The 16,560-nt window shown below is 44.8% G+C and overlaps 1 protein-coding gene across 1 annotated transcript; it reads left to right on the top strand.

Moving 5' to 3' along the window:
- On the top strand, positions 1-15,574 carry Necap1 (NECAP endocytosis associated 1). The gene is made up of 8 exons (XM_021649992.2): positions 1-155; positions 6,699-6,799; positions 6,946-7,050; positions 7,817-7,898; positions 8,571-8,679; positions 9,132-9,312; positions 13,372-13,474; positions 13,948-15,574. Exons 1-8 carry the CDS (start codon positions 61-63, stop codon positions 13,994-13,996), a joined length of 825 nt encoding a protein of 274 aa, XP_021505667.1. The 5' UTR covers positions 1-60; the 3' UTR covers positions 13,997-15,574.
- The last annotated feature ends 986 nt before the right edge of the window (positions 15,575-16,560 follow it).

A 16,560-nucleotide genomic window follows, 5' to 3' on the forward strand; every position in this document is an offset into this window, starting at 1 on the left:
GTCTGGCGTCTCAGCCCGCCCCCGCCTGTGCCCCGCCCCCGCGGCGCTAGCGGAGCCAAGATGGCGACCGAGCTGGAATACGAGTCTGTGCTGTGCGTGAAGCCCGACGTCAGCGTCTACCGGATTCCGCCGCGGGCCTCCAACCGCGGCTACAGGTACCGAACGGGGTCTGCGGCCCGAGCCCGCCGGGACGACGCCTGTGTCCTTGGGCGGCGTGCGCTGGCCCGCGCCGTTGCCTCCGGGCAGTCCCCCGGTTAGCCCACCACCCAGGCTGCCGGCGTCTCTCTCCGCTTCTCTGTCCGCGGGAACTCTTAGTTTGTTTGATTTTCTTGCTGCGTGGATGCGTCTTTCCACGGATCTTCCCCATCCCCCTTGGGACACGATCTCTGCTCCTCGTCACCCGCATCCATTCATGCCTGCTCCGTCTGTTACTCTTCCGGCGACCTTTGGCTTGTAATCCTCCACGCGCGCCCCTCTGCACACGCACGCGGCACGCTCTCTCCCCACCTCCTCCCACACACACACACACACACACACACACACACACGATCTTCCGAGATCCCTGACGTTTGTCGGTAATCATACTCTTTGGAGGCGCTATTCGTTTACACTGTTGTCATTCTCGCCAAGTGTCATCATCCACTGTTTGCTTTTTCCTGTATTTAATTAATTTTTCTGTTTTGTTTTTAGTGCCAGTGGGCAAACATTAAGATCCCGTTTCCCAGCGATTAGCTCCTGCGTTTCTTTTTATTCTGTGTTTGTGTTAGCTCCCCAACCCCCCCAAGTCCCCAATACAGTTCTTGGTTATGAAGGGATTTCTTTCCTACCAACCTGGTCCCCTGTCCTATAGCGTTTCCAGAGTCAGTGCAGCATTTTTGCTCTTGTAAGGCCTGACAACCTTCTAATCCAGTGATGGAGGGCTTGAGGATGTCGTAGGATGTTAGGGAGTTCAAAGAGGATTCACCGGGATTTGTGTTGAAAACTGTTGCGTCTGAGCCCTGGACACTCAATAGCTGTGTAATTTATGAGCCATTCTTTTTTTTCCTTCTCATTCGCAGTTCTCTCATTTGTAAAATAGGAGGAAAAGTAATGTAAATACGCTGTGCACTTCTTATGCACTCCAGGCTTTTTTAAAAAGATGTATTTATTTACTTTATGTTATGTATGTGGGTGTTTTGCCTGTATGTATGAATCTGTATGCCTTGTGCTCACAGAGGTCAAAAGACAACATCAGATCTCCTGGAACTGGAGTCGCTGATGTTGGTGTCAACTGAACCCTGGTCCAGTGCAAGAGCAACAAGTGTTCTTAACCACTGAGCCATTTCCACAGTCTTCTCACAGGTTTTTTTTTTTTTTTAATTGTTTTTTTGGAGAGTAAAATGAAGTACTATAATGGATGTGGAAGAATGTAGGGTAACTAAAGCATTACACAAATAATGTACTAGTCTCACCCCTTTACTGACTGACATTCCTTCAAGGTTTTTCCTCTTGCTGGAAATTTACCTTCCCGAATCCCCATTTTGCCTCCTAACTATAGGGTTGTTCATCATCAATCAGTAGTTTTGTGTTTTCGGACCAGTGGCGCCTGGGAGTTCTGTGTTTTGGCAGAGGTAGTTCTCCCTTCAAGGAGCTGTCACTCACACCTGACATTTATCATAACTGGAACTCAGCACACTTTTTCTTTTTTTAAAAAAAGATTTGTTTATTATATATACAATGTTCTGTCTGCATGCCAGAAGAGGGCACCAGATCTCATTATAGCAGGTTGGGAGCCACCATGTGGTTGCTGGGAATTGAACTCCGAACCTCCCTCTGGAAGAGCAGCCAGCGCTCTTAACCTCTGAGCCATCTCTCCAGCCCCTCAGCACACTTCTTGATAGTAGTGAAAGGTACCATGTTATGACTCACCACACACATTGCTCTACCTGACCCGCTTTGGTTTAGGCCAGCTCTGTGTGGACTTCTACAGCACAGTCGAACACAAGTTCATCTCTATCTCTGTTTTAACGGGTCAGGTCATTTAGTCTTCTGTTCTCCAGGGTAGAAGGAACAGCCTGTAGTCTTGTTAAACTTTGTATCTGTACAGACTAGCATGGTAGGCACTCAGCAAATGCTCACTGAAAGGAGAGATTGGGGCCCCTCTCAGCAGGGAAAGCACTCCTGGGTCAGCTGGAAGGCCTCAGTTTGATTCCCCAAATCCATGTGAAGGGAGAAAGAGAGAAGTACCATCACAGATTGTCTTCTGACTGCCACATATGGGATGTGGCATGCCTGGGCCCACACACATACGCCATACACACATGGATAATTCATTGCACAAGAGGAAATTGGATTATCTGACTAGTGCAATCACCTAAGCTGACAATGGCTGACACACACGACCTTTTTTAGGGTTAATACTTCCAAAATGATACCATATACATCGAAGTCTTCTCGTTTCCTTTTAGTCTAAGCCTCTTTACACTCTCTGTCTCCATCTGTAGTCTTTTACTTCCTAGTTTATTTATAGCCTTTATCCTATCAGGCCACCACAGTGTTCCATCAAAGCAATTTCTTAGTTTTTCTTTTTCCCTTTATCTTTCTGGTTCCTATGCTTATTTTGACATTTTCTATTATCCAAGGGACCTTCTGTCATAACTCACTCTTACTGTATAGTGGCAGAAAAGACAAAAATGAAATTTGAAGCTGGGAGTGGTGGCACACACCTATAATTGAGAGAGTGTGTGGATCAGGAGTTTAAGGCTGTCCTTGGCTACAGGAGGCTCTGTCTTAAAATCTGAAAACAACCCCCCCCCAAAAAAAAGAAAAAAACAACCAAAAACAGGGCTGTAGAGATGGCTGAGTGGTTAAGAGCACCTGTGGCTCTTTGCAGAGGGCCCAGGTTCAGTTCCCAGCACATACAGTGGGAGGCTCAAAATTACTGTGACTCCAGCTCGTGAATCCAATACCATCTGGCCTTCACAGTCACCCTTACCCATGCACACATAAATAAAAAAGGAGAACCTTTCACACGGCTCCCCCTCCCCCCACCAATACAGGAAATTCTTGAACTTTAATTTTCTCATCTTTGAAAAAGCACATTGATTCTTACTGTGCAGGAAATGCTCACCTTGTCGTAAGACTGTGTGTAACTCCTGGCCTATATAGTAGGTGCTTGACAAATGCTACCTTTTCTCTCTCCTTTGTAAATAAACCTTTATTGCTTAGGTAAATAAAAAAGTGTGAGATTAGTTTTATTTATGTTTTACATAGGGCCTCGCAGTGTAGCCCTGTGACTCCAAACTTCCAGAGATCTGTCTGCCTCTGTTTCCCAACTGCTAGGACTTAAGGCTTTCAACACACCTGTCCAGTGAGGTTAGTTTAGAGCATTGTTAGGAGACCAGAGGCTTGGTTTGGAGAGGGGGAGTAATCAAGGATCAAGGATGAAGAAAATTGCTGGCATGTGTCCATTTCTTTATTGAAAATTTTTTAGATATTTAAGGACACTAGATAGACAAGATAAAAATGATGAGATACCTTGTCCCCAAAATACATCTGATAGGCTTGTTCCTAATATTTCTCATTTATGCTCATGCCTAACTGTTGGTGATGATTTATTGAGAAAATTAATAGGGGCATGCAAGATAGCTCAGCAAGATAGCAGGTAAAGGCGCTTGCTGCCAAGCCGGACTGCCTGAGTTCATTTCTGGGACGATAGTTTGAGAGAACAGACTCCCGTAAGTTGTCATCTGACTTCCATATTCGTATCATGGCATATGTGTGCCCCTACCCCCAAACAAATAATAAGCAAGCAAGCAAATGTCATTTTAAATAGTTCATGAGGACTTGTAGGATGTTCTAATCTGGATCAGATTCCAGTATTCCAAGAGTCTTTGAAGGTCGGAAATCACGAGAGAAGGGAATGAAAGCATCCATCTCACAGTCCTGCAGAAGCTCTGCAGGGGCCTGGGGCGAGGTAGTGGGCTCCTCGTCAACACACTGAAGGGCCTGGGGCTAGATGATAGCTTCCCGCCTAACACACTGAAGGGCCTGGGTTTGATCCCAAACTGTAAAGAAAAAACCTGTCTTTTCGTTAATTTTTACTTTGTTTCTTTTAACTTACTATCTTGTTCTCCTATTCAGATATAGCTTGTTTTCTTGCCTGTAAATATTGGGTTGTGTTGTTTGTTTGTTTGTATTTTTTTGTTTTTTGTTTTTTGAGACAGGGCCATAACTTTGTAGCTCAGGCAGGCCTCAACGCTGCTTGTTTCCCTGCTTTTGACTCCTAAGGGACTTTAGGCATGCAAACCACAGTTTGAAGTCTTCAGGTTCATAAGAAGTAAATTATTAATATATTTCCCCCTTTTCTACACCTTTTACAAAACATATCTAAAGTCATTGTCTTGTTGTCTTGGTCATAGATGATATCTTAGAATTTATTCAAGGTCGTATAAACACAGATAGCAAATGTTTGGGTTTTCAGATCATTTGTAAACACTGGTGTTTACATTTCAGGTGTCTTCCCTGAACTCTGCTATCATATACTCACTTGTCAGCTCCTTGTCTTTTCTTGAAAACCTTAGACATCTAAAATTCAGCATATTCAGAATTCAACCTCCATCTTTCCAGATGGAGTCCACAATTGCCTTCCTTATTTTAGTTATTGGCAGCTTGTTGGCATAGCCAACAAGTTTGGCATTCTCCTTGGCATCTCTATTTCTCCTGCCCCTGCACTAATACATCAGAAAATCCTTCCGCCTTTACTTTAAGTATGTCTAGAATCTAGCTTGTCACTTCTCCTCCTGTCTCTTCCAAGCCTCTCTCATGACTCATCACAGTCTCTGACTACTCTGCTTTCAGCCATCACATCCCTACTCCTTTTTCCCGCAGACATGGTAAAGCAAAGTAATCGCTGTAAGATACAAGGAAGACTGGGTCACACATCTGTGTAAGACCTGTCCTAGCTGAGTTTTCACTAAAATAGCATAGCTGTAAAACCTAGACAGATAATTTTTCCTGAGAGCTGCCATGCTTTTAATGGCCTGTAAGGTCCTGCATGTCTGGCTTTGTTTTTCTTCTCCCTGTTGGCCTCTTCCAAGAACAACAGCTTCCTTATCCTCACACATGCCAGGCAAGCGTGCTTTTACCTCAGCACCTTTGCACCGTGCTTAGAGTATTCCCCTCAGGTACTCAGAAGGAAACCCCACCTGTTCAGTTCTTTTTTTTTTTTCTTTTAGCAGTTGTCCTCCTGAATTGGAGGCTGTAGACCGGTTTTACAGTGTCAGGCCTGAATTCTTTCCCGTGGAGCAGGCCTCAGATCCAATCTAAAAGCAGGTGTGTATCTCTACAGCCTTTGTGCCACCGTCTGCTCTACATTATTGCCCAACATTCACATTCTTGATGAGGCCTACCCTGACTCCTCCTTTTTTTTTTTTTTTTTTTTTTGGTGGCCTTGGGGATGGAACCCAGGGCTCAGCCCTTGCTAAAACAAGCCTTGACCACTGAACTTCATCCTCAGCTTCCTGGTCATGCTCTTAAGTCCTGTAACTGGTCTCTCACTGTTCTAGACTTTGTTGTCTGCCCCTGCATTTTCTCCTGTGACAGTACCCTAAGATACTGATATGTTTCCTTCTGTTGGAATGTAAGCTTTCTGAGGGGAAGAATGCTTTGTTTGCTGTTATATCCCAAGCATCTAGAATAATGCCTGCCACTTCATCAGTACCTTGTAAATCCTGATTGGAATCAATGAATGATAATATGTGGTTAATGATTTCTGGAGCAGCAGATGCACTTTGCTATTCTCTAAGTAATGAAGCAGCATTGGGGAAAATCGTCAGTAGGTAGGAGAATAGCAGCATATATATATATGGGCTTCCTATGTAGAATAGGGTTGCCCTGAACCACAGATGTTTGCCTGCCTCTGCTGCTTCTTTTTTTTTTGGACAGGGTTTCTCTGTGTAGCTCTGGCTGTCCTGGACTTGCTTTGTAGATCAGGCTGCCCTGGAACTCATAGAGATCCGCCTGCCTCTGCCTCCTGAGTGCCGGGATCACAGGTGTGCGCCACTGTGCCCAGCTGCCTCTGCTTCTTGAGTGCTGGGATTATAGGTATGCTCCATGAAATCCATCTTAATTTTTATTATTTTTGATTGTATGCTAGGCAAATCTGTACCACACATTAATTCTCAAGAAATTTAGTTTTGGTTGTTTTTTTTGTTTGAGACAGGGTTTCTCCTGTGTATCCTTGGCTGACCTGGAACTTTGTCTGTAGACCGGGTTGGCCTGGAACTCATAGAGACCCACCTGCCTCTGCCTCCTGAGTTCGGGGGATTAAAGGTACATACAGTTGGCTGGTAGTTTTTGTCTGTACATGTTTGCATATCTTTATTGGTACTTATTAGATTCTAAAGTAGTGCAGTGGAAACTTCATTATTTTCTGCATTAGACAATATGTAACGAGAACACGAGGCTTCAGTTTAAGGAGAGCTTCCTTAATAGGCAGAAAGAATAGGCTTTCTAGCACAGGAAAACAAATATGGCCAATGCATTGGGAGGCAGAGGCAGGTGGATCTCTGAGATTGAGTCCAGCTTGGTCTACAGCCTGAGTTCCTGGATAGCCAGGCCTACACAGAGAAACCCTGTCTTGAATAAACAAAATAAACTAAAAAAGAATGTTCAAGGGATGTCCCTGAGGCCTCAGCCTTGCCGTTTTCTTGTTGTAGGGCGTCTGACTGGAAGTTAGATCAACCTGATTGGAGTGGTCGCCTGCGAATCACTTCAAAAGGGAAGGTTGCCTATATCAAACTGGAGGATAAAGTTTCAGGTAAGCGCAGAGAGCCTCTCAGATGCGGCGGCGCTGGGTCGGCGTGCTTTTGGGAGTCCCCTCAGGCGGGGCCTGGCGTGGGGAGCACCTGTAACTGGAGTGAGCTTTTGTGCTGGTGCTCACAGAGGTGCTCTTCTCGCTGTCAGGGGAGCTCTTCGCTCAGGCCCCGGTAGAGCAGTACCCTGGCATTGCTGTGGAGACGGTGACAGATTCCAGCCGCTACTTTGTCATCAGGATCCAGGATGGCACCGGTAAGGGGTCTGGGGCTTTCGGTGGGGTGCGGTTAGGAAAACTGTGAATGTCCTCTACCGAAATTGCATTTCTCTCCCTGTGGATAACGGCTTCTTCCCTCTTTTTCATCGTTATTATGTTGTTGTTAAAGGGAAAGGATTAAATTTTACAGATGTGGGTATAAGTTCAATTAAGTTTGTTAGATAATCAGAATTTAACAAAAGAGCCTAAGTACTGTGGTGGTTTTTGATGGGCTTATCTTGAATTATTTCTAGGGCAGCAGTTTGCAGCTGTTTTTTTCTTTTTCCTCTTTTTCTTTTCTTTCTTTCTTTCTTTCTTTCTTTCTTTTTTTTTTTTTTTAAAGATAGAGTCTTACTGCATAGTCCTAGCTGCTTACAATATATGTCAGGCTAGCCTTGAACTCAGAGCCCTCGGCTGGGCTTAAAGACACGTACCACTGTGCCTGGCCTCTGTACTTTTTAATAGGTTGGTAACCAAAGACAATATTTTTTGGTGTTGTGGGGTGAGTTATAACTGCAGCTCTACGTTTGCTGGTTGCAGGGTGAGGAAGCCGCAGATGCTATCCAGATGATGTGGCTGTATTTCATTGGAAGTTCATTTTCAGGCTCAGGCCGGGGGAAGAGTCGGCCCCTGGGCTGCACGCATCTGCTGACTGCTGGTCTGTGAGCAGACGCTAAGCAGATCTTAGCAGTGGTGTGACATGTGTCTCTGATAGGGAGAGCTTGTCATAGGGGACACGTTTCCTGAGATCGCTCCTTCTCACAGGGCGCAGCGCGTTTATTGGCATCGGATTCACAGATCGGGGAGATGCCTTCGACTTCAACGTGTCCCTGCAAGATCACTTCAAGTGAGTGGAGCCTGTCCTTGGTTTTCAGGGTGGATGGTCACAGGTGCTGCCGAGGTGGACGTGTCTCTCCCCACACTGTTTATTTCGTAGTCTGTTCTTGATGTCCCACCTTTGCATCAGTTCTCATTTTTCTGTGCAGCCTGTAGTGTATTTTAGAGCCTCACGCATGGCCTGTGCCTGTGTACACCGTGGGGAATTTGCCCTTGCTTTAGGAAGATTGTGCAGGGTGCACACAGCAGCCTGTACACGGACAGCTGTGTGCCAGGCCCGTCTCTTCTGCAGCGATGTGTTCTGTGCCTATGTTTCTTCAGCCCGGCTGAGTTTGGCACAGCTGTATGGAGCAGCACCTACCGCCTCTAGGACAGTGTAGCTCTTTCTTGCTTCAGGACTCTAAAGCCCGGAGATGGAACATGCAAGAACATATTAACTAACGCATCTCTGGGGAGTGGCTGAGAACTGTTGGGAGGGATGGGTCTACCACACGCTCTGTGTTGCTCCTTGCTTTGAACCCAGTTGGCCTCTCCCGGATATTTCTTTTCATTTTCTCTCTCATGTTTTGTGGGTCTCCACTCTGCTTTCTGGGATACCAGTCATCTGAGTGAGAGCTATCTAGATTTGGGTTAGACTCTGCTTCAGGAAATTACAAACTGAGATAAATTAATTTCTCCAAAGATGGGTAAAGCAGGAAACCGAGATTTCTAAAGAATCACAGGAAATGGATAATCGTCCCAAATTGGATTTAGGCTTCAAGGAAGGACAGACCATCAAGTTGAGTATTGGGGTAAGTGTGATTTCTTTTCTTTATGTTTTACTTTATGTGTATGGTGTTTTGCTTGCATCTATGTTTGTACCACAGGCATGTAGTGTTGTGGAGGCCATAAGAGGGTGTAGAATTTTCTGGACTGGAGTTACAGATGGCTCTTAGCCACTGTGGGGGGTGTTAGGATTTAAACCTGTGACCTCTGAAATTGCCGCCAGTGCTCTTTACTGCCGAGCCATCTCTCCAGCCCCTGCTTTATTTTTTTGAGACAAGCTATAACTGTACAGCCCTGGCTGGCCTGGAACTTGCTGTGTAGATCGGGTTAGCCTTGAATTCACATATCTGTCCACTTTCTTGTCTGGAGTACTGGGATTAAGGGCGTATGCTGCCTGAGTATGAGGGTTTTTTTGGTTATTTTTCTGTTATTCTCTAGGTCTGTGATATCCTCCCCTCTCTCCCTCTTTTTCTCGTAGAACATTACAACCAAGAAAGGAGGTGCTCCTAAGCCCCGGACCTCAGGGACTGGGGGCCTGAGCTTACTTCCCCCTCCACCTGGAGGCAAAGTCACTATTCCTCCCCCATCCTCAGTTGCCATCAGCAACCACGTCACCCCACCGCCTATTCCAAAATCTAACCACGGAGGTAATGATGCAGGTAAATCTCCTACTCCGCTTTGAGAATAACCTTAAATTGTGTTTTAAACAGATAATAGACGTTTACCAAGGGGTTTTGCCAGGGAGTTGCTTTTGGTACTGGCAAGGTGATTTTGGCTAGGGGTAGAGTTTTCCTGGCAAAGTGCTCTCTAGTGGATGCCCTGATAGAAACCATGTTGTTATTTAAAAAACTGTGGGCTGGAAGGATGGCTAAAGTGGAAGTGTTCTTCCTGCAGAGGACCTGAGTGTGGCTCCCAGCACCCCTGTGGGTCAGGCAGCTCACAGGGAATCTGAGGCCTCTGACCTCCAAGGGCATAGGCACTCGTGTTCACATACCCACATACAGACACACATATACACATAATTAAAGATTATAAAATAAGCCAGGTGGCAGTGGCGTGCGCCTCTAATCCCAGCACCCGGGAGGCAGAAGCAGGTGGAGCTCTGTGAGTTTGAGGCCAGCCAGGTCTACAGAGTGAGTTCCAGGACAGCCAGGGCTACACAGAGAAACCCTGTCTTGAAAAACCAAATGTAAATAAATAAATAGATGAATTGATTAATTAATGAAAATTAATTGTTGATTAGATGCTAGAAGGCTTGTAAGTCAGAGGTATAAAATGGTTTTGGCTGTGGCTCTAATACTCATGTCTGAAATCACTTGGTAAACATTACTTAAGTTTTCTCCAAAAGCTAAGTATTTACTTTTAATTAATTAATTTTACTTTTTGAGACAGGGTGTTATGTGGCTCAGGCTGGCCTTGAACGTGCTGTGTAGCTGAAGATGACCTTGACTCCCTGGTCCACCTGTCCCTGTTTCCCAAGTGCTGAGATTACAAGTGTGTGCCACCACATGGCTTGCTTAAGGCCTTTCAGTCTCAGTGTGCTTGCTTGCAAAATGGACATGAAAAACCAGCCCAGGTGGGTAAGGTTAATGCTGTGCAGCATGGAGCACAATTCCCGGAACACGTAGCCGTTCCGTCAGAAGGTGCCCTCAAGGATTGTGATCCTCCAGTCGTCTGGGAGCCTGCACACACAGGGCAGCACTCGGGAGGCTGAAACTGGAGGATCGCCAGGTGGAGGCCTGCGAGGCCACGGAGTGAGCTCCAGGCTAGCTGCAGCTCTTCAGCTCCACTCCAACAAAAGCTGACCAGACAAACAACATTGGTGTTTTTCCTTACTGGTTAGAGCAAAAGCTGCAGATGTAGTTGAAAAACAAGACCATTAGGACTTTTTCTTTTTTGAGGGGATATTACTGTGTAACCCAGGCTGGTCTAGAGAACTCACTAAGGAGTGAAACTGTGTGTGTGTGTGTGTGTGTGTGTGTGTGTATTCATATATACACACACATTTAGTGTAGAAAATCAGCTATTAGAATTTGATAGGCTTTAAATCATTGATTCATTCATTTATTAAGAATATGGAACACTTGGTAGATTGGTGTGTCATTCTTGTGCGGGCCCTCTGAATTATCTCCATACTGTTGCAGTTCAGTGTGTGTGCTGCTGAAGTGAATACTTCTTGTTGTTTTTTGAGGTAGGGTCTCACTGTGTCCCTCTGACTGTCTTGGACTTCACTGTGTAGACCAGGCTGGCCTAGGACTTGCAGCAGCCTGCCTGCCTCTGCTGGGATTAAAGGTGTGGCTTGAAGTGAACACTGTAACATTTTTCTATGATGTATTTAATGTCGCGCTCTATCAGCATGTACACCTGCATGCCTGTAGAGGGCACCAGATCCCTTTGTAGATGGTTGGGAGCCACCACATGGTTGCTGGAAATTGAACTCAGGACCTCTGGAAGAGCAGTCAGTGTTTTTAACGATTGAGCTATCTCACCAGCCCTAAATTATTTTTTTTTTGAAAGATTTTATTGTGTGTATGGGGCTTTTTGTCTGAATGTCTGTCTGTGCTCCATGTGTGTGCAGTGCCCTTGGAGCCGGAAGAGGGCATTCGATTGGAAAGAGGGCCTTGAAAAAGTAGATGGTTTTGAGCCATTGTGTGGGCACTGGGAACTGAACCTGGGTCCTCGGGAAGAGGAGCCGTCTCTCCAGCCTCCCTTTCCCCCACCATTTACATTTCTCCTGTAACCTAGGCTGCCCTTAAACTTGTTATGTAGCTGAGGATAGCTTTGAACTCCTGGTCCTCTTGCCTCTTCCCTTACCTTCTGAGTACAGAGATTTCAGGTGTGTGGCACCATGCTGTTTTATAATTTTTGAAGTTAGTGTGGGAGTGGATTTCATTCTGGCATTTTTCCTGCATATGCGTTTTGTTTTGGTTCATTCTGTTCCCTCACTACTGCCCTGCCCCCTACCTGAGTCCTCTGATCTCACTACTTCGTTTCCTTTTTTCATCAGAATCCAGGAGTTTTAAATTTAACATATTGAAGATACATTTTATGTGTGTGTGTGTGTGTGTGTGTGTGTGTGTGTGTGTGTGTATATATTCAGTTGATTACTAAGGGTAAGCTTTTTCTAAAAATTTGGAGGTAGAAATTTTGCAGCTTCCTCATTTTGCATCATGTCACCAGAAGGTACCATGGACCCTATTTAAGATTAAAAAAATGTTTTTTTTCTTCTTACAAGTTGTACATTTTATTGAATGAAGTAGTAATCCAATTATCATTTTTTTCTTATTTCTATTTTGGTTTTTCGAGACGGGTTTTTTCTGTGTAGCCTTGGCTGTCCTGAACTCCCTCTGTAGACCAGGCTGGCCTTGAACCCAAGAGATCCACCTGCCTCTGCCTCCCAAGTGCTGCGGTCAGCTTGGTTATATTTCATCAGTGGAGGAGCTGGAGAGATGGCTCAGCTGTTAAAGGCTTGGCTCACAACCAAAAATGTATTTCATCAAAGGAGTGACTGTAAGTGAAAGGACTTGAAAAAGCTTGTGACCGTACAGCTGAAGATTAATTTTTAATTAAACTTTATTTTGAGGATTAGAGCTTCCTACACAGCTGTAAGAAATCACGAAAGGCACCAGGTGTGGTGGTCCACACCTCAAACCCAGCGCTTTGGAGGTAGCGGCAGGAGAAGCCGTTGAGTGTCATCCTGCCTGAGCCACTGAGGACTTGGTCTCTAATTAAAAAAAAAAAAAAAAGGAAAACTTATATCCTCTTCGTTCAGTATCTCTCACTAATAACATTTTACAAAACTTTGTTGACTGTTACCTTATCTTCTAATCTCATTCAAGTTTCTCCTGTGTGCATGTATGCATAGGCAGGTGGCTTTAGTTTTATGCAGTTTCGCCTTCCTTATGTTCATGAATCCACTGTAATGGTCAGGCTGCAGAACAAGTCTGTATCACTGTCTTTTATTTTAAAAGATTTATTACTATTATTTGTATTATTATTATTATTTGTTTTTGAAATAAGGTTTCTCTGTATACCCCTGGCCATCCTAGAACTCTCTCTGTAGCCCAGGCTGGCCTCAAACTCAGAGATCTGCCTCCTCTGCCTCCTGAGTGCTGGGGTTAAAGCTATGCACCACCACCATCTGGTTAAGATTTATTATTTTTAATGTGAGTGCAGGTGCCCTCAGGGGCCAAAGGCATCAGAGCCCCTGGAGCATGAGTTAGAGATGGTTCTAAGCCATCACAGTTCGGGGCTGGGAACAGAACTTGGGTCCTCTGGAAGAGCAGCATGTACTCTTAACTACTGAGCCATCTCTCCGCCTCACTATAAGATTCTTCAGTATCACCCTTTTATAACCATACTGCTCTGAGCCTGCTGTCTCTCATTCCTGACTCTTGGCAGCCTCTCATCTGCCCTGTGTTTATATAAAGTTGCTGCTTTAGGAGTGTTGTGTAAGGGGATCATACAGTATGTAGATTTGGGGGACTGGCTTTTTCACTTAATGTGAGTCCCCAGAGATACATCCAACTTGTCCTGTATGTCCAGTTTTCTCCTTTTTATTGCTGAGTCTATGTATTTACTGTATTTAGTGTTTTTAGCTACTACCTAAATAAGAGCATCTGAACTTTTTCAGTTTAGAGTGACTGTTTAGGGTGAAGCTGCTATGACCTTGGGTGTGGGTTTTCCTGTAAACATATGATTAACCCTCCACCCCCTAGATATCCTCTTAGATTTGGATTCCCCTGCTCCTGTCACGACTTCAGCACCAGCTCCAGTTTCTACAAGCAATGACTTGTGGGGAGACTTCAGCACTGCATCCAGGTAATGGGCAGACTACACCCAGCCTCTTCCTTACTGTGTGCTGCAGTGGTCCTCAGTGATACAGTTCCTCACGTTGTGGTGACCTCCAACCATAAAATTATTGTGTTGCTCCTTCACAACTGTAATTTTACTACTGTTATGAATTATAATATAAAGTTCTGATATGCAGGATATCTGGTATGTGACCCCTGTGTGAAAGGGTACTCGGCCCCCAAGAGGTCACAGCCAACAGCTTGAGAACCGTTGGTGATGTGTGCATAGTCAGGGAAGTCTTGGGGGTTTTGGTTGGAGTTCTAGGAAAACAGTGAAGCAAAAGAAAGCTGCAGAGAGTGGCTTATGTGCATTTCAGAAGTGAAGCTCCTGTGAAGAGTTGTTTTAGAGATGGTGGACAGCAGTTTCTTAGGCTTGGAAATGAAGACAGGAATCTCACACTGATGCGATGCCTTTGCTTTCTGTCTCTTCCTGTGTTGCAGCTCTGTTCCAAACCAGGCACCTCAGCCATCCAACTGGGTCCAGTTTTGAGGAGCATTGCAGGAAGTTAAGGACACTTGAAGAATAAAAATGACCTCAAGGGCACCATTCTATGAGGGCATTGAGGGACCGCTTCATTTCCCAGAACCAAAATCAGTGGACAATCCTTTCCATAGCTTCTCTGTCGCATTCAGGCTGGATTTTTTGTTACCTCTGTTACTTGCTGTACAGCTAGGAGACAATCTGTTTCCTGCTCATAACCAAGGCAGGGGAAGTAGTGGGAATTATCACACTGGCCTACCGTGTAGAGCTCAGAAGGCCAACTTTGTGAGTGGGAGTGACCTCTAACGTGTAAATTCTTGAACTTATTTCAGAATCATCTCATGATTCCTGTGTGTCCCTTTGTGATGCTCTATTTAGCAATTTCAGGAGAGACAAATGCCTTGAAACTGTCTTCTCCACTAACCCAAGACTAAAAATGGGCAGGCCAGCCCCAGTGCTTATAAATTTAGGGTTGTCATAAGGTAGGTTTGGGAAAGCTGAGTCCCGGGTCTGTCCTGTAAGGCCTCCTTCAGGCTTATCGTATTCAGTGAGCATCCAGTGCTGGGTGCAGCCCCATCACCTTCCTGTGTGTTTACATGTCTCTTCCTTTGATAAGAGAGCTGTGTTGGTGGCACCTCACTGTTTTCTTCTTGTAGAATAGTGCAGCGTCTTTGACCAGTGAATATTTCTGAGATGAAGGAGTGTCAAGGGGCTGTGCTCTCCAAGTTGTAGTCTACAGAAGTGTTTAATTTCTTGCAACTCCATGTACTTGCATTTGAAGCATAGCATTAATTCATACTCGCCCTGTGTTTGACCGACAGATAAGAGTTTTAGTTTGATGCATAGAGCAGAGAGGTGCAAGCTCTTAGCTCTCATTCAGTACCCACATGCCTTGCTGCCTGGTTTTGACTCCTTTTCATAAACATTTCTTTTCAGCCCATCCAGCTCTTCCACAGAAAGCTGCTATTACATAATTGTCAGTGTGAAGGAGGTTAAGTCACAGCTTTACCTGTGACAGGCTTTGTGCCAGGCTTTGATACCCAGCTAGGATATCTTAAAGCAAGTTACCGCCCCATCACTTTCCCGTCCCTCTGCCCTTCATTCCTTTTACAGTGCTGTGAAGAGAGTCCCATCAGGTCAGTGGGTCCTCTCCTTTGATTGTTGGGCAAGTTGAGGGTGGAATAGGAGGATTTAGTCTTCTGTGAACATCTGTTTGGAGATATATGTTCTGGCTGAAGAGGGTCCTTATATTTAATTTCAAATATATTTTCTCGTATTCTTAACTTTTCTAATTTTGGGTCCATTTTCCCCATTACCTCCTCTTTCCAGGCAGCTCTCTTCTTGCAGAGCCATGGCAGGACATTTATGGTTCCAATAAAAACACTAAGAGGAAAGTGTAGGATCACTAGTGACTATTGGGAAACCTATTTTCTCAAGCTTCCTCCATTTTGTGTTCTTTGTATTGTTAAGATGATAATATATTATGTATTTGAATTGCTGAAAATTGAAAATGAAGTTGAAGATATATGTATATAAAGCATATGCTGTACTGGTGCAATAATGGTAATTAAAGATATGAAAAAGGTATTGGCTCTTGTTTTAGTTTATGTCCTGCCTCCCCCTACCTACCAATGGTAAGCTTTGTGCATGCTAGGCAGGTGCTTTATTGCTTAAATTCTTTCCCAGCACTGTCTGTCTTTTAAGCTTAACTGGCCCTGGACAAAAGGGCCGTAAGTCATAAAAGGGTGCATGTGCTTGTGTACTCTTTTAAGAAATGGGACTATGTGGGCTGGAGGATGGCTCAGCGGTAAGAGCACTGGCTGCTCTTCCAGAGGTCCTGAGCTCAATTCCAGCAACTACATGGTGGCTCACAACTGTGTATAATGGGATCTGATGCCCCCTTCTGTCATGCAGGCGTGCATGCATGTATAAATAAGTAAATCTTAAAAAAAGAAATGCAACTATGGTAGACATTTATCATTCAAACCCCTGCAATACTTAATATCCAGGACCACTAAACTAGAGATATTCAGATACACAGATAAGGGCCTTGATGATCATTGCATTAATGACACTTTGGATATGACATCAAAAGTACAGACAGAAGTAGCTCAGTTGATCGGTGCTTCCGTTCATACTCGGCCTGGGTTCAGCCCCCATTACCACATAACACTGGGCATGGCGGTACATGCCTGTGGTCCCAGCAAGTGGAAGCAGGAGGACCAGAAGCTCAGTAGCTCTTGGCTACATAGAGAATCGAAGGCCATCTCTGTCTAGAGAACTTGCCTAGCCCCCCCCCCAAAAAAAAGCCCACAATGAAACAAACAGAAGCAAATATGGAAAGTTTATGTATACTGTTAGAAACACTTGAGAAAAGGCAACATAGCTGAAAAAATTGCAAATTACTAATAAGGGGGATTGAACAGTCTAATTCTTACCACTCAAGCAAAAAAAAAAAAAAATCTGCTTTGAAAATGGGCCAAGGACCTGTGGTATGTGGTTTTGAAATGCTTCCAAATACCCACTTGTACCTCAGTGATGTGTTGGCACGTAGTGTGAGGCCCTCGTGAGAA

This window comes from Meriones unguiculatus, chromosome 5, assembly GCF_030254825.1.
Source record: "Meriones unguiculatus strain TT.TT164.6M chromosome 5, Bangor_MerUng_6.1, whole genome shotgun sequence".
In the NCBI taxonomy this organism is placed as follows: domain Eukaryota; kingdom Metazoa; phylum Chordata; class Mammalia; order Rodentia; family Muridae; genus Meriones; species Meriones unguiculatus.